General features: G+C 37.9%; 1 protein-coding gene across 3 annotated transcripts in view; it reads right to left on the bottom strand.

Annotated features, from left to right (window-relative positions):
- ANKS1B (ankyrin repeat and sterile alpha motif domain containing 1B) overlaps positions 1-24,964 on the bottom strand; it is a 1,021,409-nt gene that overhangs the window by 568,618 nt on the left and 427,827 nt on the right. For all 3 annotated transcript variants that reach the window (XM_012664020.1, XM_012664018.1, XM_012664019.1), the window contains exon 12: positions 16,206-16,386. In XM_012664020.1, the coding sequence (XP_012519474.1) occupies positions 16,206-16,386 (181 nt within the window). The remainder of the gene's footprint in view (positions 1-16,205; positions 16,387-24,964) is intronic.

The following is a 24,964-nucleotide window of genomic DNA, read 5'->3' as shown; positions in this document are numbered from 1 at the left end:
CTGCTCAGTAAATTATGGCAAAACAACTAGAACATGTTTTACAGATACAAATCTAAAAAGTCAGTAAATGAGAATCTGTTGTTGGTAGAAGTTTTCTACATAATTTATAAAGAGGGAAATTGTAGGCAGGATAATATTTTGAAATGCAAAACATCTGACTCATAGTGGAGATGAAGAGCAGTGAATGACCCATGAGAGAAACTTATCTCATTGTTCACATACAAGGCAGAGAAAATTCAAAACCAATAAGGCGTCAGGCATCTCAAAGCAGAACTGGTTTGATGAGGGTGAGTCATAGTGCCACCCAGGGAAATGAATCAGGTGCCCATATGCCCAATCTTCTTCATAATTATCCTTCCCCCCACTTTTTAAATTAAAACTAAAGTCAGGTAACAACGAATGTCCCCGTAGAACAAATTTAGCCAAATGGAAATATACAGAGGCCTAAGAAGTAAAATGAACATATCAAAGGGTGGCAGCTTTTCCAGCAAGAAAAGAAAGAAAGAAAGAGAAACATCACTTTAGGTGTAACATCATGGCTGCTGGCCCAAAGGACTTCGAAATGCTTTTATTGTGTTTTCTATTCCAGTTGATTTTTACACCTTGCTACCACGGAATAACTATAGTGGCATTTTTTCAACATGAAGTCTTAGATTCTATACCCAAGGCCTGTGATTACCCCCTGGAGCCAAGAGAGTGAGGAGCATCCCTGTTCCCTCTCACCCTCTTCCCTTCTAGCTTCTGCAGTCAATCATCGGATGTCATCGTGCTGCCTAAAACCTTAGGTGGTTTCCCACCAGGCCCACCACAAGCTTATGTGGGCCTTTATGAGGGATTTGAAAAAAAGATACCTGCCCCTTACTCTGGGATAAGCAGAGAATGAGCCAGATTTCAGACCCGATTTGTCCCATGGTCAAGCTTTCTATATAGTGCAGAAAATGTAGCATTGTTTGCCCTTAGAATAAAATCTAGACTCTAAAATGGCTTATGGAGCCCTCCACGACTTGGCCTCTGCCAATCTCTGCAGTCACCTCGCACCATTCTTTGACACGTGTTCTCTGATCCTGCTACTCTGGATCAGTTTTGGTTCGTTGAACATATCGTGTTCTCATGTACATCTTTGCCAAACCTCCCACTATTAGGAACAATCTTCTTCCTTTCTGTCCACATAACTCCTGATCACTCTTCAGGTGTTGGCAAAACTATTACTTGCCCTCACAGGACTTCCTAGACCGCCTTGACTAAAATATGTCTTCTTGCCACATAATCTCCCAAAGCACCTGAATGTGCCCTTGCATGACACTCATTAGAATTTATTGAAACTGCTGATAAAAAGCCGGCCTTCTCTGTTGGACTCTCAGCTCAAGGAGAGCAGAGACTTTGTCTATTTGGTCCCCACTGTATCATCTGGGTACAGTAATGTGTCTGACACTAAGTAGATGCTCAAGAAATATTTATTGACTGAATGAATGATTAAATGAATGGAAAAAGCCTGGAATCCTTGTTGCGGCACAGTAGAAAGAGTTCTAGTCCAAGCTTTGCCACTAACTTACCAGTTGTGTGACCCTAAGCAAGTTTCCCAATCATTGTGAGCCTACTTTATTAATCTTTAAAATGATAATACTACCTGTCCCATCTACCTACAAGGTTGTCATGAGGCTCAACTATGGTGAGAACAACTATATTTATTGAGTGCCTACCATGCACAAAGATCTATGCTAGGTACTGCCATGCACATTATCCAAAATGAAATAAAAAGAGTTCCTACCATGCGCAAAGATCTATGCTAGGTACTGCCATGCACATTATCTAAAATGAAATAAAAAGAATCTCTGAAAGATTATCATTTACCTAAGGATCATAGTAAGTGGCAACACAAGGACTTAGGTCCGAATGTCTCTGGTTGCAAAGGCTTTATTCTCTCTCTTCCTCTCTTTCCTCACCATATTTCTTCAATATCCATCTGATTAATTCTTCCAGTCATAGGACAAGCTTTACTTGCTCCGTCAAACCATCTCTGACTCTCCTAGGCAGATTTATATGCTTTCTCTAGGTTCATATTATTCTTCATATAATAACATTTGATTTTAATAATTTGTTTACCACAAAATTTTGGGGGGAGGGAAGCATGTCTTTCCACTATTATAGCCACAATATCTTGTGGGAATATTAACATTTTATGTGTACTAAATGAGTATTCGTTAAATGAATGAATGAACTTACTCTACCTGACATTTCTAGCAAATTTGATAATATAAATAATTTTTGTTTAGTGTCTATTATATTTTATTTATAACCAAGTAACAATTAAGGCCCCAACCACATTAGCTCCTGTGCTTGAGGTTGCTAAGAGAGTATCATGAACATATGATACCAGCTCTCATCCGACAAAAGAAGTTTGGTTTTAGATAAATATATTAAGGATAAATTTTAAAGTACAAGTAATAATTGCCTGAAAGGGAATATATAAATATGAGGTATGGGAAAATGATTCAGGTTCACTTTGAATTTGGTAGTCTAGTTTTAGTTTTCTATATGGCAACTTCAGGGAGCAAATATGTTGTTGGTAAATAGCAAACTACTCAGCTTAGAGAACTTGACATATTATTTATTGTAATGTTACCCTGTTCTAGAGGATTATGACTAATAGTAGAAACAAAACCCAGCTGAATATTAATGGCCTACAGCCTATCAATGGACTAGGAAATGTGCAAAAGAGACTAAAATAGAGCTGAAGGTTTCCTTCAAATTTAAATAAAAATAAGTACTATTTACTTAGTACGCAGATCAGGAAAAAATATAAAAAATACTTTGAAGTTATATAATACACGATCTAAATCCTTTATCTAAGACAACAGCTTGTCGAAGTGCTAATTACTAGGAATTGAGAGATTTGTTTAGTTAATAATGCTTCCTTTCACGTGTGCATATGTGTTCTCCAGAAGGAAATCTGATACCTATTATTAGCTTTCCATAGTCAACTCTTGAGCATCTGAGTTAATAAAAGAGAACACAGACATCTGTGCTAACAGAGAGAACACAGACATACAATAGATAGACCTGATTAGATCCAAAAAGTGAATAATACAAAAATTATATCTTTGACTTGGTAATAAATGTTCATTCTTGGCAGCTTATTTGCCTTCCTAACACACTCCATTAGTTTTTCTCTGTAAGGAGAACTATGTTATGGAAAACTCACCTACACATGTAAGTGAGAGTTCACTCTAGATCCTGTGACTGGCTTGCCAGAGGTCAGAACGCTTGGTCAGTGGTATTCATTCTGCACATAGGATTCTGATCATCACTAATATGTTGAAAGGTCTCATTCTCTTTAAGGCTTCGGGTCCCACTACAATATTCTGATGCTAAGATAGAAAGTAGTAAAATCCGTGGGGAAGAAAAAGCCAGTTCTGGGAAGAAAAAATAAAACCATACTATGCATTGCTTTGACTTTATGAAAGAACAGGAATCACTAAAGTTTCTACTGCTATTTCTTAAATTAAGCCTTATATATTGGTCCACTAAAATAAAAAGGGAAAGGAAATTAGAAATTAGTGCACATTATTAGGTACACTTTATTGCTTTCTAGAGTGATATTAATGATTTTGGAAATGCTGGGTCTAAGAAAACTGAATATCCTCCCAATGTAAACAATTATAATCTTTTCATCTGTAAAATCAGATCAGTTATGTAACAAAAATTTACATTAAAAATGACATATCTCTCTGAGGCATTTTATGAAATAACCAGTGAAAGTTGGTCTCCACGGCTCTGAAGAAAGCAACATGGTTAGGAAAAAACCCGAACTTGCCTTACTATATAGATAGAGACTGGTGCATCTTCAACCACAGATTTGAAGACGTAAGGTCACTAGAGTCTAGAGCTGAACAGGTGAGGAACGATTGTCTATTAGGCAGGTAGGAAGTTACTTGGGAGTATATCTGGAAAAAGTTCTGTCATAGGCGGGCTCACTATGGCACAATGCCTAAAAGTGAAGCCTGCGTTTAAAGAATTCCAACAAAAGCAAATATTCACTCAGTTATTCAACTGTTCACCCTTATTGAGCATCTATTATAAGTTGGGCATCATGCTAGGCATTGGGGATGCATCTTGTCTGAGATATGCTCCCTGCATTGAAGGAGCTCACGGACATGTATAATAAATGAATACCTTTGTGTGAAATAGTGGAGGTCTGTGGAGAACACTAGGGGGCACATGGATGCAAGGATTGGTAGAGTTAGAGAAGGCTTCACAAAGGAGGTTACTGCTACGGATTTAATTTCTGTATCCTCCCAAAATTCATATGTTGAAATCCTACCCCCCAAGGTGATGAGATTAGGAGGTGGGACCTTTGGCAGATGATTGGGAATGGGATCAGTGCTCTTATAAAAGAGGCCTGTGAGAGCTTGTTTGCCCCTTCTACCATGTGAGGACACAGAGGGAAGCCTCTGTCTATGAACCAAAACGTGGGCCCTCACCAGACATAAAATCTGCCAGAGACTTTATGTGGCCTTCCCAGCCTCCAGAACTGTGAGAAATAAATTTCTGTTGTTTATAAGCAGCCCAGTATATGGTATTTTGTTATATTAATATCGGCCAGAATGAACTAAGACAGTTACCTTTAGCTAAATTTCATACAGGAATCAAAGTTTACCAGGTAGATTAGATGGGAAGGTATTCCAAGCTGATAGAAGAGTACTCTGTAAATCAAGGGGCCATGAACCCTAAGAATGATGTACTTAGGAGAACATGATATATTTGGAAAGAAAGTGAATTAAAAGTTAGACCCAAATTGTCAAGGACCATATGGGGCATGCTAAGACATTTGGACAGTCTCATATAGAGGTCCTTACACAGTGGAGTGGCATGATCAGAGATATCCTTGAAGAAAAAAAGAAGACCTCTGCTGGCTTTGAAAAATAGCCAAGGCCTGGATGTGGGAAGCCCAGGCATCAATAATTTATTCAGGTCTGGATAATCTCTAATATATTCTCCCACCCTCTGTGTTATGTCTTAAGATTTCATTATCAGAGTTTTAGCTTTATAATTTAGTACATATTAAAATAAAACTAGTATTTTGGGAATGGAATGATAGAAAACGCATAAGTGATTGAGGTGAGCTTGGGGATGTGGGGTGAAGGAGATAATTTTCAAATCCTTCACTCTCGGTTGTGTCATCTCAATGAGAGCAGGGACTGCTGCTGACGGGAGGGGTACCCTGAGGCCAGGGCAGATGAAGAGTCTCCCTCTCTCCCAAATCAAGGGAGCATGGGACACTGCATTTGTTCTCTGTCTCTGCATAAGAAATCACAGCAAACATGGTGGCTGACAGCACACATTTATTATCTCACAGTTTACATGAGTCAGGAGTCTAGGGGTGGCTCAACTGGGTCCTCTGCTCAGGGTCTCACCAAACTGTAGTCCAGGTGTTTGGCCAGGGCTGCAGTCTCACCTGAGGCTTAGGGTCCTCTTCTAAGCTCACGTGCCATTGGCAGAATTCACTTCCTTGCAGCTATTGGGCTGAAGGGGTTTACTTCTCCAAATGCAGCAATGAAAAGAGAGAGAAATTCTGCTGCTTCAAGTTGCTAACCTCTACACCCGCATTTGAGGGATCACCTGATTAGTTCAGGCCCACTAAGAATAATCTCTTTTTTATTAACTTAAAGGCAATGACTAGCATCCTAAATTACACCTACAAAATTCATTCACCTTTGCCCTAAAACATATCATGACTATGGGAGTTATACCTCTTCACCTTTGCCATTGGCTAGTGGCAAGTTATAGGCCCCGCGCACACTCAAAAGGAGGACACAGCACAAAGACATGGACAGAAAGCAGGAATCTCCAGGCCTTCTTAGAATTCTGCCGATTGCAGATTTGAAGCATTGAGGTCTCTAGAGTCTAGAGCTGAACAGGTGGGGAACAATTGTCTATCAAATAGGTAGGAAGTTACTCGGGAGAGTATCTGGAACAAGTTCTGTCATAAGCTGGCTCACTATGGCATAATGCCTAAAAATGAAGCCTCTGTTTAAAAAGCCAGGGCCCCAGTAAGTACACAAGGCACCAGCCCAACATAGACAGGTGCAGGAAACAAAGAAATGTTGTCTCAGAAGAAGACTGCAGAGATAGAAAAGTGAACAGAGAAAAAGGTCTAGCAATTTGGAAACTATTCTCAACTGGGGGAGGGAGGGGATTTCTCCACAGCACAGACCTGGAAATATCAAAAAGACTTTTTTTTTTTTTAATTTTATTATTGTCAGCTTTTCTGCCATAGTTTTGCTGTTAGCTATAACGATCACACATATATCACACAAAAATAACTAATGAGCAGGGAGATTTATCCAGAGATATAAACAATCTGGTAGAGAAAAACTATCAAGTAAACTAAAGCAAACAAGATAATTAGAAAGATTTATGCAGCAATGAATTTGAATCTCAGAAAATTTCAGCTAACAAAGCAGTTACACTTTGGCATGCATTAATAGAGGGTAAAAGCAAGAGAAAATTGAGTTAATAAAATATTAAATTAAAAAAAAAACAGATTTTCAACACACAACCTCTCTGAAACCCTTGCTCCTTGTCTCTGCTGTAATTTTGGATGGATTAGCACTTGGAGGACTGTGGCTCTCCCCAGCAGTGACACACCTTCCAGCCTTTGCTGCTTTTCCACCCAGGACACATGGAACTGGGGCACAGAGCAAACGAAAATTCCAAGTCTGCTCATCAGCAGGTTGAGCTGCTCGTTCCAAGCGATTTTGTGGATTGAAGATTCTGATGCCTGCCTGGACTCACAGCACCTGGCTGCTCTGTAATTTGTACTGAATTCTTAAAGTCTAGGCTCTGCTCCACTGTCTAGACCTTTAGTAATAACAGCAAGAAAGACAATAGTAATGTCCATGTTTATTAAGCATTTGTGAAGCTACATTAATTAAGAGTATGTTGTGTTTATGTATTTTTCATTTAGTGGCACTGGTTTAATGTAATAGAGATAATATTTTTCCCAGAAGAAATTGGTATATTTCCATCCTTAAACTGTGTTCCACTGGAAGTCTCTCCTCTTCCAGGGCTAGGCCTGGAGACTTAATGTCATCAGGTAGGAAAAGGTGGGTTAGCAAGTCAACAGACTTGAAAGGCAGACTCCTGCTTTAGAACAATCAGAATTAGGTCTGAAGAACTATTGTATAAACAAATGGGAAGCCCACCCCAGAAAAGGAAGGACAAACCAGCTTCTTAGGAATTTTAAAGAGGAAAAGGGAGGATGGGGAAATAGTTCTACATGTGTGTCCTGAACTTTTCTTTTTGGGCTTTGGCACCGAGAGGATGTAACATAATAAATAGGTATTGGGAGAAGATAAGAAAAAAAGGGCCTGGATCCCAAAGATTCTGGTCATGGCTTCATCCTATCAGACTTGGTAGTTCCACCCAGAAAAACCCTGTGAGATCTTAAGGATAAATTTTCTGAGCCCTGCTTATTTTCCTTAATGATGAATGAGACCGAAAGGTTTCTGTGGCCTCCAGAAGAGGGCCTCAGAAGGCAGAGGGGCTGAAAGCCAAGTGGGCTGCCATGGGCCCAGCTTGGCAAGGGGAGAGGTAACTGCGGCAGAGGCTAGGAAGGACAGATGGCAGAACTGGCAGAGTCTCAGAGGTACCACTTTACCAGTGAGAGGCAAGCTGGGGTGAGCCAGGCCCTGGCCAGAATGGTCATGACCCAAATAGATCACCTGCAGTCCACGGGTACACTGGGTGGAATACCCATACCCTCTTATCCCTTCTCCTATGCTACCCTCAGGCCCCACCTACTAGCCATTCATTCATTAGGAGTTTGAACAAGGAACTAACTCAGACTTTCTCCACTCTCCTCAAACGTTTGATCTTTGCCCTCTTTGGTTGCTCTCCAAGGATAAAATTGCTTCCAGTTCACAGAGAAAATAGGAACCGTCAGACAGTAAAATGTAAATTGGATCTTCTCTCACCCCCTAAAACATTTGTAAATGACTTCTCATTGCTCCTAAGAATAAAGATGAAAATCCTGCAGGTAGCTTATCAGTCCCTGTGTGATCGGCTTTTAGTCCCTCTGTAGCTTCAACTCTGATCATTTCTCTTTTTCTCTAACCCGCAGTTTCCTGCTAATTTCTAACACAGGTATTTTTTTTTTTTAATATGCTATTCCTTCTTTGAAGAATAATCTTCCCTCTCTACCTTGGCCTAGGTCATTCCTTTTTGTCTGTCTTTCAGAGCTCCATGCTTTCCTGGGGTGAGATCAATCGCCCTCTTAGATACTCTCATAGCATCCTGGACTATCTTATAATGGCACACACTAAGTATATTGATTTGATATTTACCAGATAAACCAATGGTCTTATATGAAAGAATGTCATTTGGAACAACAAGTTCCCACACTACCCCATTATCTACCTATATGTTATCATAATTTTAGGTATTGGAAAACAATCAACCTTTCCTTTCCTTATCAAGCATCTAATAACCTGTATCTTGCCTTCTGTGTGGTGTGCAACATGTCACAAAGGCACTGGAAGAAAGTCATGTGACACCAGAGGGAAAACAGGGAAAAAAAGGAAAGTTCAGGATTGGCATTTCATGATTTATTAAGAACTGATACGAATATAATTTGCTATTAAATATATATACAGAATTTGATATAAAAATGTTTTTCTTTGAGGTACCTCAAATCCTGGTCTATTTAATGTTCTGAATCTAACAATGGATAATTTGGCTAATGGGTTTAATGTTTATTATTAAGAAAATAAGTCCCAAAGATGTAATCACATGTCATTCTCACTAACCCTTAATTTTCTCCACATCAGCTCACCTTGAATCTTAGTTTGGAGTTTAAAGATCATTTCAGCAGCCAGTCTTTGGCCTTCACGTCAGCTGGAAGCAAAGCCTCCCTCCCCTGACTGTGTCCAGTGGCTGCTGCAATAATGATGCCTCAGCTTCAGGAGGTCTATTTCCAGTCTATGTGAGCTAATTAAAAGGAAAGCCTCATTTGCCTTTCTGGCAGTCCCTTACCAGCGTGAGAGGTCCATGCCACCCTCTCCATTCTAATTTTAGTTCTCTTCTAGTGTTTCTTCTCCTTTGCAGAAAAGCATTCTATGCTGCTGAGCACTTACAGGCTTTTGTTTTTGTTATTTCTCCCACTTGGAAAAAGATACTTTTCCTCTTTCACTCTTTTTAGATTTCCCCCTCCCATCAGTTTTCTCCATCAGGATGTAATGGTTTGAAATTTCTACCGAAACTGGAGATAATTAGTTACCCAGGGTAGTTGACTTGCTTATCACCTTGAGAAGGTGCTAACCCATAAAATTATTCATATAGAAAGAACTTTTTGGACACAAATTTTCATAATGAATGGGAGCATCTGTTATTATTGGTGATTTTCAGCTTTTTTTCCCCAGGAATTCAAAACACATCTATCCAAGACATTTTTTATTGAGGAACACAGAACTCATAGCTCATTCATTGTAGACTAAGGTATTGTTTTTCAATCTTTTAAAACTGATACTCTTTACTTTTGATAAACATAAAATTATCCCACCCTGCCTTACCCCACTGTAAAATCCTTGTCTCAAGTATCTACTCAACATATCTACTTGGATATCCAATAGCGTTTCAAATTAAAATGTTCAACACTGAGCTTCCCATGTCAATTAATATCAACTCCATCCTTCCAAAGATCAAAAGGGCCAAAATTCCTTGAATCATATCTTTGGTCTTTTTCATTTTCTCATATCCTACATCCAATGTATCAAAAAAAAGTACATTGGCTCTACCTTTAAAATAGATCCAGAATTCCATCACTTCTCACCACATCTATTTTTTAAAAACTGTTACCTGAGGAAGAAAGAACACATTGGCAACCATTAAGGGAACCCAAGAGACTGAAATATCTTAGCAGATGGGCTCTCAAGTCATTCAAGTGTTTTGCTTGAGAATGAGATGCAGGTTGGCCGAGAACAGAGAGAGCCCCTTGGGAGAGTGAACTTGAATGGAACACCTCTCTCAGGGGGAGAGAGGGAACAACATGGGGGGTCTTGGTGCCTCAAAGAATAGTAGGACAAAGTACAGAAGAAGGGAACTCAGGTAAAGTTGATCTGTGTCATAATTTGTTAAAAAAGGGAAAGATTAAATAATATGAAGGGAGAGCAATGTAGAAGTAAGTATGATTCTTTCTATCAAACACTTGTTCCAGGAAATTGTTGTACCTATTTAATTTTAATATTTAAGTCTATTTTGTTAGGGAAGAGGCTAACTCAGCTGTGCACTCCTGTGGTCTTAAGATCTTATGATTATCAGTATTTATAATCATTCCTGGTTTCAGATGCAGCCCATTCTCTGAATCCACCTATCATTCCAGCCTTCAATCCCTGGATCTCAGTAATCCTTTGGGCCTCCTGGAATCTCCAATCCCATGATCCTACTGATTTTTCACATTACTTGTACACTTGTTCTCTTTCTCTTCCTTCTGCATCTTGAATTCTATGGTCAAATATTATACCCCCAACCTTGCATTCATATATCCTTGCTCTTCAATCACTTCAGTATACTCATTTAGCAAAGCCAAACCTATGCAAAATTCAACTCTCCAACTACTCTGCACCTGTGCCCTTCAGCTGACCTAGGCTGGAAAAAAACACAGAACCCCACTGGCTAATCTAACTTTAAATTAATGAACGCAAACCTCAAGTGGGCCTTTATTGCTGACAGGTGATCACACCACACACTCTTTCTCCTAAACAACTACTTCATTCTCTCCTGTCTTTCGGCAAACTCTACACTTCCTCCTCCATCTTTGTTCTCAGCTGAAGGTGCTGCTTTCTACTTTCTACAGAAAATGGAAACTATCAGAACATGTCTTCCACGGATTCCCACCGCATGGTTCCCTTGCCAGCATTTGCACCCATATCCAAAACATCCTGCCTGTTGCCCATGCTTCTGTCTGAAACCAATCTCTCTATTTGGTTAAAACCCATCCCTTTTCTCTCCTCCTTCATCGTAACTTTATTTTCCCCCTTGAAGAAATTCCTTGAAAGGGTAGTATCTACTTGTTCTAAGTGCTCTCCTCCTATCCTCCCTTAAACTCACTACGTTGGACTTTTGCCCCATCGATTCTAACCAAATTGCTCTTGTCAAGGTTAGCAGTGACCTCCACATTGTTAAATCCATGAGTCAATTCTAACTCAGTCCTCATCCCAACTCTACTTATCAGGCCCATTTGAAAGAGCTGATCACTCCTTCCTTCTTAATAACTTTCTTCACTTATCTTCAAAACAGGACACTCACAGAAGATTTCCTCCTACCTCACAGGTTGCTTTTTCTCAGCTTTATTGCTGGTGTTGCCTTTTATTCTCTCCTTCACTGAACTCAGTTTTTGGCTCTCTCTAGCCACATTCATTCCATATCATCTATGTAATGAGGATGTTCACATTTATATCTTCAGATGGGACCTTCAGCTGCCTACTCGACACATCTATTCAGATATCTGATATGCATCTCAAACTTAAAATTAACTCCTGGTACTTCTCCCTGTTTACCAAACCTGCTGTTCCACAACCTCTTGTATGCCAGATGATAGGAAATCCATTCTATGGTTGTTCAGGAAAAGAATCTTGGAGTCATCCTTAATTCTTCTCTTTTTCTCATATAGCACGTACACTCCACCATGAAATCTTAATGGATCTACCTTAAAAATATGTCCAGCATCCCTCCGTTTCTCTCCACCTCCACTGCTTTACCTTTGATCTTAGCGGCCTTCCTCTCTCTCCTCACTGCAACGCTGCAATTGCTTCCTACTTGGCCTTCCTGCATCCACCTTTGTTCCCCTCTCCAGTCTATACTCAACACAATAGCCAGAGTAACCCTCAGAAAATGGAAGTTAGATCCTTTGACCCTCCTTCTCAAAGATCTGAATTGGCTCTAAGTAAAGTCACTCTGAGCAAAAGCTAAAGTTCTTAAATGGCCTATTAGGCTCACATGCTCTATCCCCTTCCCCACCTTCTTACCTACAAATATCCCATATTTCAAGGAACAGCATGCAGATTCAATGCCTCTGGAGCCTTCATTGAACTACTCTCCCTCACCTTTGCACATCCAATCAATTACCACGACCTGTGAATTACTCTTTCCTTATATCTTTGAAATCCATTTACATTTTTTCTGCTGCTGATGATGCTGTTTCTCCCCATCTCCAAACTCATGTCATCTCAAATCTATCTACTAGATATTAATTCTAGAGTGATCTTTCTAATTAAAGGCAAACCGGTTTATATCATTTCCCAGACTGTCTAACACCAAAGGTCTTCCCCTTTAACAACCTTTTTTGATGATTCATAAGTTAAAGCTTTAATCACAATTCAAGCTGCTTTTAAAATGACCCTGTTACAATAAATACATTGGTTCACTTAAAAGTGTTTTGCAGCATACAAATTGTTTTTGAAGGTATATTAATCTTTGTTCTATTAGGTGCCATTTTTGTCAAGTTTAATTTTTTGTGTGTATGTAACAATTTATAAAATGAAATGTAGATTAATCAGTTAATTTAAATTATACTTCTAAGTCAAGAAAAGGTCAGCTGCCTTGGCATAAGTACAGACTTACAATAGGCTCTTCTATTTTAAAACTACTATTGATTTTAAATAATAATATAACAGAAGAAAAATAATAATACTAAAAAATAACAGTGATATTAAGAATATTAATTTCCATAGTTTATAAAATACATTCATGTTAATAAACTCATTTATTACAACAAACACTCAAAGAGTAGATATTATTTCCCCTTTTCAGAGGAACAAACCGAAGATCAGAAAAATTAAGTGATTTGATGGAAAACATCTAGCAAATCAGTGACAGAACTGAAGGTTGTTAAATACAAAGTAGAACAAATTATCTATGTGTAAGATAATACAACGCTACTTCTTTCAAGTAGATAAATGCCTACCTTAAAAGTTTTACTTTTAAAATTAAAAGTTTTACTTTTTAATGTAGAACAAATCAGCTCTGTCCTTCCACATTATTACTAAATGTCAGTCTAGGCTAAAATTTTTGATGTAATGTGGAGGTGATATTTTACATTAGGAAACCATATTACCATGCTATTGGAAATCATTTCAACTGTCAAAAGGATAGATTCTGGTTAAGGTCCAGACCTGAAAATATCCTGATGATTACTATTTCTCCACACATTTCGGATGGTGTCGCTGATGTCTTGGCAGCAGTAAGATGTGTGTGTGCTGATCCTCTCCCTCTGGGGGTCAGTGTCAGAGTGAAGAGAAGGCTTTGGGACTATATCTATAACTTTTCTTGCTTTTAATTAAAAAGAAAAAGAAAAAAATAATATGTATATCTACCTCAGAGATTGTTGAAGGAAATTCAAAAAAAGTAGTTGTCCAAAAAAACAGTACTGTAGCTAAAATAAAGCCAAGAAAGATATTTCTAAAGGCAAGTATCAAAGTACTTGTCATTCTTCCCATTTTAGGAATTTAAATTTGGAACCAGTCATTCAAAGAAGTATTGTTTGAATAGTAATTATATGCTCAGAACCCTTTCTGGAGTCTACACACCACTATTCTTTACAAATCATATCCCATCTCTCCTTTCCTATAAAACTGCATCTGCACATGGTAGGTATACAACAAATGCTAATGCCCCCTGAATGATGGTAGGCTTGGTGTAGACTATAAAGAATTATGTGAATATCATACTTATTGCTACTACTACTAATAGTTACTAACATTGACTGAACACTATGTGCTAGGCACTGTGCTAATCACTTTACATGCATTACCATACCACAGGGTAAGTTAATCTGATTAATTCATTGTTACTATGATTCTATAGGTAAGAAAACTGTAGCATAAAGAGGTAAAGTCTCTTAGCTGGGTAAGAGGTTCAGTCTCATAGTTCGACAGTCTGACTGCAATGCTTACGATGTGCCAGAGACGCATCTATTCTAGCTTATATTGCAGAAAGATGATAATAAATAAGTAAACAAGTGATCAAGATAATTTTATATAGTAAATAAGGCTACAGAAAAAAGACAACAGGATAATTTGATAGAAGTAACGAGAGCAATGCAGATTAAGAACATAAACTCTAGGACCCGGTGTGATTTCCAGCTCTGTCTTTATGGGCTGTTATTTAGTTATTTATCCTGTTTGTGTCTGTGTTTCCTTATCTACAAATAATGATACATAATTCATATGAGGGAGGTTGAAATGAGTTGATATACATAAAATGCCTAAAACAGTGCCTGATATATAGTGTTATTTGTTTATTATTGTTGTTCTTTTTGCATCTTCATTATTATAATTCTTATCATATTGAGAGCTTCTAGTTAAGATAGAGTGGTCTGGGAAGGCCTCTATGAAGAAGTTCATTTGAGCCAAAACTTAAATGACACTCAGTCATATGAAAATTTAAAGACAGAGATTCCAGGCAGAAGGAACCTAAATGCGAAAGCCCCAGGGCCAGAATGCCCAGCAAAAAAGGCCAGTGTGGGCCAGGATGGGTCTGCTAGAGGGAACCAGACTAAATTGAGTTCATTGGCCATGGTGAGAAGTTGGATTTTTTTCTAAATGCCGTGAGAAGCTATAGGAGCATTTTAAGCATGGTAATGACATGCTTTGATTTACATTTTATAAATATCACTCTGGCTTCCAAAGAAATGTTGGATTATAACTTTCATAGCGTACCAATCTTACCACCCCTATTAGTCATTATTTTAAAAATCTTAGCTTTGTTCCTAGGGGAAAGTAATTCTCTGGCTATATTTTGGAATGTTTGTATTAGTGCTTTTAAAAATAGATTAAAAGACTTAAGTGCACGCATATACATATATATGTGTGTGTACATACACACACACACACACACATACATATATATATATATATATATGTAACACACACATGCCCATATACAGATACTCCCTTTGAACAAAGATTATATGGAATATCCACACAGACCATACTTTGTGACTCTAAAATTCATATTAATTATACCTACTGGGTTTTAGAATCATGTCTCTTTGAATGAAAGTAATTGAATAGTTTACTTATGTTAAAGTTGATCATCCAAATTGGGTCATTCTTGTCATACTCAACTAAAACAATCAAGAGGCCAGGGAGAAAAAGCACTTAAGACATACAACATCGCTCCAAGAATATAATTCTCTGCAAGCCTGGCTGCTGAAGCTGCCTGCTTTTACCAGGAACAAGTTTTATTTAATTGCTACTGAAACAACTTTCTGTGACTCTGAGAACAGCTTTATCCATTGCTGTCACATACCAATCAAAGCTTGCCAGCTCCCCGAAACCTTACTAGTGCCAATAAACTCTCTCAAAGAGCAATAAGTAACATTTCTCATTTTTTTTTTTTGTAAAACCTCTAACTTTCCCTTTGTTCTTTGGACATTCCAAAGACCACTCTAAATTGCAATTCTTGAGACCACCCAGTATGTGTGTATGCCCTGAATTGCAATTCTTGATTCCTAAACAAAACATTTAAAATTTAGAGATTCATCTCTACTTCAACAATTACTATAAATTAGATATAAGGAGAGGAGGTCCTTTAGGTCCCACTTATATTTCTGCCCCTTGGCCTTACCAGTTATTATAATAGCTCCTTGTCCCCAAAGGAAGGAAGCATTGCAAATCTGATTGGGTGGTGGAACCAGGTATATTTTACTAGTGGGTGTTGTTACTTTCCTTAATCTCACCCTTACCCCCAGCCTTATTCCCCTCCTCCTTTCCTCTCCAAGTTCACCTTGGTTTAAATAGGTTGAAAGCCTGCTGAGGCCACATTGTACAACTCATTGTTACCGGATACCCTCGATATGGCTTTTCCAGCTTCAAAGCAGTTATTAATGAAGTCCTGTGTCAAGACCGCTGTATGGAGAAGGGTAAACATCAGTAGAAGAAAAGCATTTCTAGGTCTCTGGTTATTTTATTACCATAATAACATTAAATCTTCATCTTTAATAGCTAACACCTGAAAGGCCATCAATGTACTTAAAAAGAATATTATACCCACACTGATAAATATCTTAGTGCCCTATACTGACACACACGGAGGTGAACTAAAAACACAATGCAATTTGTTTGAAGACTCCTCTTAATTCCTCTACGTCATAAAGGCTTTAGTCTTAAAAGTTCGACAACATAGCTGCATAAAATGAATTGCTTTACCTGTCTGGGCAGGTCCTTCGTCCTTGACTTCCGTGGTTGCCACAGAAGAGGTGAGTGGACTGACGGGAGAGCTGGAAGTAAAGCTTGTGCACCCTGCAGACGTGTTGATTTCAAAATATTCTTGGTTGTGATTCATTCGATGAAAATCCAGGGAAGACACAATGGATGTGCGTTGTTTAGGCTAAAACAAATGAGCATGACCAGAGTATTAATATGACCGTGATCATCTTCAGCCCAATCTCCCCATCAATTTAATCTAAGTGATGATTTTTTTCCATTAAACTATCTGGGCTTTATACCTAAAATATAATTGTGCTTTACAAAGACACACTAAATAATCACTTGGCAAATTAAATTGATGAAAAAATTGTTTAATGAAAAAATATTATGGCATAGTTGATATAATAATTTAGGCTTTTCATTTGATTTCCCCAGAAAAGTGTAAAAATGTAGTGCACAGAATTTCTCTTAATAATCAATTTTGAAAGTTGCAATTTTAAGTCACCTTTCATTCAAATAACATTTAATAAGCATGTGGCATTTGCCAGACCCTGAGGATACAGAATCTAATAATAAAAGAACCCTCACAACACTGAAGCATAATTAAAGCAGTTTCATTTTTTGATTCTTTATATAGTCCAAGGAATTGGTGGCATTAGATATTGTTCCCAAATACCATATGCTGGAATTTTGTCATCACAATTAAGTAAAGTTATATAGACCATTTTTCTAGGATCTAAGAATATACTTGGTATTTGTAGTGAACTTTGATTTTCTTTCTTAAGGATTTTAATTAATCCCCAAATAGCAAGAAAAGTCAATTTAAACATAAAAGTTAGAATCATGGAGTAATAGCAGATATAATCTATTCTATATCCTTTGTTAGTAATGGATTATTCCTATGGCAGTTTCCTGTTTTTCCCCATAGTTTTAATTATATTCACTTTTTTCTGACCTAGCAGAGCTTCTAACATCATCCTTCAGAAAAATTGCAATCTTTTTGGCTCTCAGATGTGTGTGTATTTCCCAAGAATCAATCCAAGCTTTTTTATTTTTTATCCTTCTTATCTATATTACTGAAATATTAGCAATCCTTATAATAATTACAAGAGGTTAAATGTGAACGTTTTTATAATAAATTAAGTTTATTGTACTTTACTTTTCCCAAAGTACAATAAACTTTTGGTTTACTGATGTATTCATTGTCCTTAAATATTTGTTAATCACTATACTCTATAGATTATTTTCCTGTAGAATATTCAAATTACCCTGTCTCCTCTAGCTCATCATTTTTTTCAAGCAGATATCATTTAGGCTATAATCTTTTTTTTTTTTTTAAATAGTGACAGGGTCATGCTCTGTCACCCAGGCTGGAGTGTAGTGGCATGATCATGGCTCACTGAAACCCCAAACTTCGTGGCTCGAACAATCCTTCCTTCTCAGCTTCCTGAGTAGCAAGGACTACCGGCGTATGCCACCATGCCCAGCTATTTCTTTATTTTTTGTAGACATGGGGTCTTGCTATGTTGCCCAGGCTGACCTTAAACTCCTGGCCTCAAGCATACCTCCCAAAGTACTGGGATTACAGACATGAGCCACCATACCCAGCCTAGGCAATCATATAGAAAATAGACAATCATATAGAAAACATCTTCATTTTACCCAGTTTTTTAATAAAAAAAAGTATGCAAATTATCACAATATGCTTCATTCTTTCACCATTGCAATATATTTATGAAAGACATTAAAAGGCATAAATATTGTTATACAAGAGAATGCAAGTCATTTATTATTATGACACATCAACTCAGTAATAGAATTCAAATTAGTACCCACACAGGACTCAGTTGCTTTTGAAGTATAAAAGATCAGAGTTTAATGTCAGGTTTGGTTTCTCATGAAATGTCTGTCCTTGGGGCTACTGAATCTCCATTTCCCATTCAATGTCCTTTCAGCTAGACTCTATAACAGCAATTAAAAAGGCACCAGCTATGACACTGGCTCCAATGGAAACACGGATATGTCCATCATTCTAGGTTTTGTTTTATGATGTTGTGTTGTATCTTTGTTTCACCACGTTTCTATGTTTCCCCTCATAAATTTTATAAAGGTCAAGTCAACGGATGTATATGATGCCTTTACTTTGAAATGTTTCTTAAATACATGTTTCTGAATCCTGACCACCCACGGTTCTAACTGCATTAAAAACACAATTTGTTATATTATAGAATCATGAAAATGAACAGGCTATTTTTTTGCTGCATCAATACATTCTAGGAATATTTGCTGAGTACGTCCTAAATTGCAGACATCACGGTAAGCACTGCAATGGGAATAACACAAGTAAGACACTGTCCCTGTTCTCCATGTGATGACAGAGTTGGGGTGGGAGGAAGGATAGCGCATGAGGAGAGAGACAAGCAATCCAAGGATTACGCTTCAGTTCAGTGCAGTGATCAGGGCTGCCATATGTGAAAGCACAGAATATAGGGAGCCAAAGGTGGGCCTCTGCTTTAGGAAGCAGATCGGAAGAGGATTCCACAGGCAGCTGATGCACAGCTGAGTTGAATCTTCATCTTCTGCTTGATGAAGCAGAAGTGGTAGGCAGATGAAAGAGGGTGTGGAGAAGGAGAGTACAAAACCTCAAGTATTAATAGTCCCGTACGGCTGCAGTACAGAGTATGTGCAGATAGTGGTGGGTTCAAGACGTAAGATATTGGAAGCTACAGGGGCCGAATCATAAAAGGTTTTAAATGCCATGTTAAGGAGTTTGATCTTCAATCTGAATATTTTAAGGAACCACTGAATGATTTCCAATCAAGGGGGCTTCGTAATCTGGTTTGCATTTTAATGAACTCACTTTAGCAGTTTAGAAAATGGATTGGCCAGGGCCAGATGAGAGGAAGAGAGACTAGTTAGGAGGATGTTATAGAATCGCAGCCAAGACGCAATTTGGTCCTAAAGTAAAACAGCAGCAATAGGGTTGGAGATAGCAGATGTTTTTAGGAGATGCTAATGCAGTTAGCTCTTTAGGACTTGGCATCTGATTGGCTGTGAAAGTTGATTTTAAGGGAAACTTCTAGAGTGACTCACATATTTCTCACTTGGGTAGATACCAGAAGGTAAGTTTTTGTGGGAGACACAAATTTATACACCCCTCTACCAGAACTACACAAAATGTATACTTGTATGCTATAGAGACCCAGTTTAGCCTGCATAGTACATGTTTATGCAAACCTATGTGATATGTCCCATTCTTTCTTTGAGCACAGTGCTAGGATCCCACTCTAGTATAGCTTCAGAGAAAATATGTGGAAGAAGGGAAGCAGACCAGTGGAATTCCAAAGGGAAACCACTGAGCAGTGATCATCTGACCTCATTCTTGTTCACTTCTTGGGAACCATTGGTTATTGTTAGCCAGCATAAGGAACATTGAGGAGGAAGTCATTGCCCACACTCTCTGAGCATCCGAGGTGATAAAAAATGAAAATAATTATATGTTAGTCAAGCTCTAAGGTAGGAGTCAGCAAACTATGGCTTGTGGCCCAAATCTGGCCTTCTTCTTATTTCTGAAAATAAAGTTTTATTGGAACACAGCTATGCCCATGGCCCATTCACACGCTTAGTGTCCTTGGCTGCTCTCACACTGTAATTGCAGAGTTGAGTAGCTTCAACAGAGGCATATTATCCACCACACCTAAAATATTAATGTTTGCTGTCTGGCCCTTCAGAGGAAACATTTGGCCACTCCTGTTCTGTGGAACCACTTCACACATCAATTCAGTGCTCGGTAAAACCATAACCATAAGTTCCCTTTCATTTCTTGGCCTGACTTGCATTAGGGTTGGGCCATGTGACTAATTCTGATCAACTGCTTTCTCTACCCCTCTCCTACTGAGCAGATGATGTAGTTAAAAGATGAAGGAAGGTTCATGCAGCCCACATTGGGATTTATGAGAAGTTAAAATAAACCTCCTTTATGTTTAGCCATTTAGGCTCTGGGTGTATCTTTGTGTAGTTAGTATTATTTACCCTAACTAGCATAGAATGAACTGATTGGGAGAGGTGAAATGATTTACTCAAGATTGCACAAGTGGTTAGCAGAAGGGCTTAGATTAGAAGGAATATTCATGTGTTCATATCTGGAGACAAATGGATGGTGCCTCAAAACACAAAGGACAGAGACAGAATTAAAAAGAGCTATCTGTGTGAAGAAATGAGATAACACCAATAGGAGAAAAGAATAAAGAAATGGTAGCAATATTAAAAATGGAGATAAAACAGGCTGGATCTAGGACACTCATTTAAGTTTTGTTTTATTTTAATGCATTCTAAGTTTTTATCTACTCAAATAGAATTCTGCTAAGCCATTCAGTATAAGAAAGAAAAAGTGTTTTTACAAACTCACTGGAATTACAAATGGAATTTGCCAAGTTTCAATGTGTAAAATGAGTTGCACTTGTGTTCACTGTGGCTCCTCCTCTCTAAAACATCCCCCTCCTTGGTGGTCCAGAACTTATATCACCCCGCTTTCCAAAGGACTTGCTCCTACACATATTTACTTAACAGAAGTCAGGAAACTGTAGCCCATGGGCCAAATCCAGGCTTCTCTTTTTGCAAAGCCTGCAAGCTAAGAATAGTTTTTACATTTTCTAATTGCTAAAAAAAGGAAGAATAATATTAGTGACACATGAAAATTGTATGAAACTCAAATTTCCCTGTTTATAAGTAAAGTTTTATTGAGACACAGCCACGCCCATTCATGTACGTATTGTCTATGGCTGCTACAATAGCAGAGTTCACTAGTTACAATAAAGACCTTATGAATCATAAAGCCTAAACTATTTTACTATTTTACTCTCTGGATCTTTTTTCTTTCTTTTTTTGTTTTTCAAGACAGGTTCTCGCTCTGTCACCCTCGTTACAACGCAGTGGTGTCATCATTGCTCACTACAACCTCAAACTCCTGGGCTCAGGCAATCCTCCTGCCTCAGCCTCCCCAGTAAGTAACTGGGACTACAGGTGCACCACCATGCCTGGCAAATTTTTCTAGTTTTTGTAGAGACAGGGTCTCACTCTTGCTCAGGCTGGTCTCGAACTCCTGGCAGGAGTGAGCCACTGTACCCAGCCTACTCTCTGGTTCCTTACAAAAAAAGTTTGTGACCCCTATTACAGAGTGATTAGATAATGTCTCTGAGGAGCTGAAATTGAACAGGTACAGGGACGACTGTGAAGGGGTCAAGGCCAGCTACACAAAATTGTTGGAACCAGTGCAACATGAAAGGGACCCCTTGTTCCAAAAGCAGGGAAAAAAGAGTTTTCCCTTTTTCCATGGTCTCTCCCTAGATCTGTCATGGTGTTTTGTATTTGCAACTTAACATCTTGCTCCCTTGGGCATGGGCACATTCACAGGGTGAGGGAAGACCTTCACAGGCACACAGGGGCTCTGCCTTGCAAGTCAGTAGGTATATGTGACCTCAACCCTCCCCACGCTCAGGGTCTCACTGTTGTGTCAGCCATTTCTGGGTGGGCCAGGGGCACCAGGGTTGGAGGAGCAGGTGGCCAAGAATCCCACCCCGTAAGGTGGGGCTATGGCTAGAGGTGTTCATTAGTGAACAGATAAACCAAAACTCCAAGCCCCAGCACATGCTCCATTATCCCACAAACTGCCTACAAAACACATTTCAGAAATAAAATCATTAAGAATTTCAGATGGCTACCAAAGAGCAATAAACCTCAAGCATGGGTCCACGCAGTAGACCCACACCCATGAAACCAGCCCCATCTTAGTTAGAAATTAGTCCCTTTAAAGGGACTAATGTGTGAATTTACTGGCATCACATACAAGAGGGCATGCATTTCTTACACTCATTTTGGATTCTCTTCATCAATCAGAACCTATTATCATAAAAATATTTTCATGTTATATAAAGATATAAGTGAAATATAACGTATTTTGATGCAACATTAGGAATTTCATGGCATTACTGCAACCTCCACAGATATGACCTGCATACGAATAAAATAAGAATGCATAATTGCTGACTAGGATGAGATTTAGGTAATGTCTACATTTACTTCAACATTTTCTCTGGAGTGGAATCTAAGTTTCAAATATCCACTTTTATGTTTCCTCCTCTGTTATTTTCAAATTACTTAAACTAATGGACATTTTAAAAATCCACTTACTTGGATTTATTTAAGTAGATTTTAAATCATTTGAATTCATTTAATTATGAAAAGATCTCTTCGGACTTCTAATAAAATGTCAAGTAGGACCAGAGGGACACACTGATGTCAGTACAAAGAAAAAGAGGTGCTAGCAAAAGTCAATGGTGATATTAAATTATCTGAGCAAAACTAAGGTTCAGAGTGAGTTACCAGAGAACAGCGCCAAATGTCAGAAATTTAGTGGGTGACGTCAATAGAAATATTGGAGATGATAGACTTTTAGATGCTGGCCCATGAATAAATTATACCAATACAAAGCAACGTCCTATCAAATCAGTAGGAGTAAATTTAGGTGCCTTCTTACTTTTATTAAAAGGGTGAGTAGAATGGTAAAAATTGGCAACCAGAACAGTAATATTTACTTATAGAACCTTAATTAACCTGGGATATTTTGTGTATATGGTATTTAGTAAAAAGATTTAATTCCAAATATTTTTTCCCCAAAATGATAGCCTACTGTCCCAATATCATCATCTCTCCACTGACTTGAAGTGTCACCGTTATTATACACTAAATTTCCAAATATAGATTGGCTTACATTTTTGGACTCTATTATTAATATATTGTCACTGATCTACTTGTCTATTCCTGTGCTAACACCATACTCTCTTAATTGCCGTGTGGCTGTTCCTCCTTTTAGAGCTCCTAGTAAGCAGATATTGGGTCTCTTTGATCCTTTTTGCTTTATATGCTGGGAGTATTCTAACAGTATGGTGTCCTAAAGCACCTTCATTAACTTGCTGGAAAAATACTAATTGACCATCACCAGCTGTGTGTCAGGCACTGTTCTAGGCTCTGGGGATAGATGAGTGAACAAATAAGATAAGGCATAAAACTTTCAGGCATTTTATCATAACTTTTGGTGTGACAATATGATATTATCTTTAACTTTCAAAAACTTTTCTTTTTTCCAAGTATTTCACTTTTAGAATAGCTTGTTCTTCATTCTATGAGTCAATTATCTCTCAAATCTTTCTGAGAATACTGCTTACAGTCTTTTTCTGGCATTAATTATTTTTTCAGAGATTATTTAATCGTTCACTGAGCCTGGTGATTTCTCTCTTTGGGGTTGTTAATTTTCCTCAAATGGCTGGTGTTCTTGGGTAACCATTTTTGATTACCTGAGGTATTGCCTCATTTCTCTCTTCTGCCCCAATTCTCACATTGAGAGCTTTGGTGGACTCTTCACCTTACTTAGTTATTACCATCTGGTAGGCCAACAACAAAGCCAATTGCACCATGCGTAAGGTGCTAAGGTTTTTTAGCTGCCCTGACCACTCCCTGCTGGCTTTGATAACCAAGCCCCGTTGCTCAAGCTTGAGATTTTTCACGTAGCTCTAATGAGAATATCAAGTCTACTCACTGTTTCAGTGATATCTTCCCCTCTTCCACCAGTGTTGGACTATGGATTTCTTTTCCTCATTTTGTCTAAATCCAACAATATTTGCTTTTCTCTTTGAGAACTTCTCAAATGCCTCTGGTAGTAACCCTCTCTGTTTTACATAACTAGAGTAAATTTATTCTTATTCTTATGTTTATTTTACCGTTTTAATTGCACGTAAGGAGAAAGAAACTATAAACAGACATGATCCATTGAGCATTATGAGTTAGAATTCTCATATATTTCTGTCTTGAAAACTTTGAAAACAGTATATAGAAGGGATTTGACAAAGTCCAGACAACGTAGTCATTGTAGATATTATTACCATTTCATCACAGATTTCATGCAGATTGAAAAAAGTTTATATATATTGTTTTGCTTTTCAATAAAAGGAAAACAATTTCAAGTAGGATATGGTTTTTTGAATATGATGTTAATATGACTAGAACTTGTAGGCCAAATACCATTTTTCTGCTTTATAGATTATGGCCAAACATAGAAAAAAATATATGATGTCCACAACAGAGTTAAACTAGGTGTGAGTGGATACTGAGAACTTAAGAAGAGTGGAAATTCTTCTAGGCACTTGAGATTTATCTCATTTAAGCCTATCATGTTGGTATTAAAAGTAGCTGTTACTCTTTTCATTTTACAGACTTGAGATTCAGAGATGGTCTTACAGTTAGCAAGTGGGGCAGCTGAAGTTAAAACACAGGTCTCTATGGAATTTCAAATGGATTGCATTTCCCCCTTAGGAAACCACATTACAGGTAAAGCAAAAAGAAGTAAACATAAAGTTATAAATAAAGCTAAGAGCCTAATAACTCTTGAGTTATTCATCTTTATATCAATGAAAAACTTTCTTACTCTTCAGTCTTTTAATAGCATTGATTTTTTAAAAATATCGACATTGTTTCAAAAGGTGTTGAAAGAAATGTGGATGGAAAATGTTTTATTAAGAGAAAGGCAGAAAACTTTTAAAAATAGTTATATCTCCTGCTTTTATCTCTTTGATTCGTTTTTAGAAACACAAAAATTGTCAAAACGAACTGAAGAAGACATAGAAAATATCTGAGCAGACCTATAACAAGTAAAGAAATTGAGTGAATAACCAAAAATCTCCTGCCAGAGGCTGGGGAAGGGAGGA

Source organism: Propithecus coquereli, unplaced genomic scaffold, assembly GCF_000956105.1.
Source record: "Propithecus coquereli isolate 6110/MARCELLA unplaced genomic scaffold, Pcoq_1.0 Scaffold85, whole genome shotgun sequence".
In the NCBI taxonomy this organism is placed as follows: Eukaryota; Metazoa; Chordata; class Mammalia; order Primates; family Indriidae; genus Propithecus; species Propithecus coquereli.
This window is presented reverse-complemented; position numbering and strand designations above follow the sequence as displayed.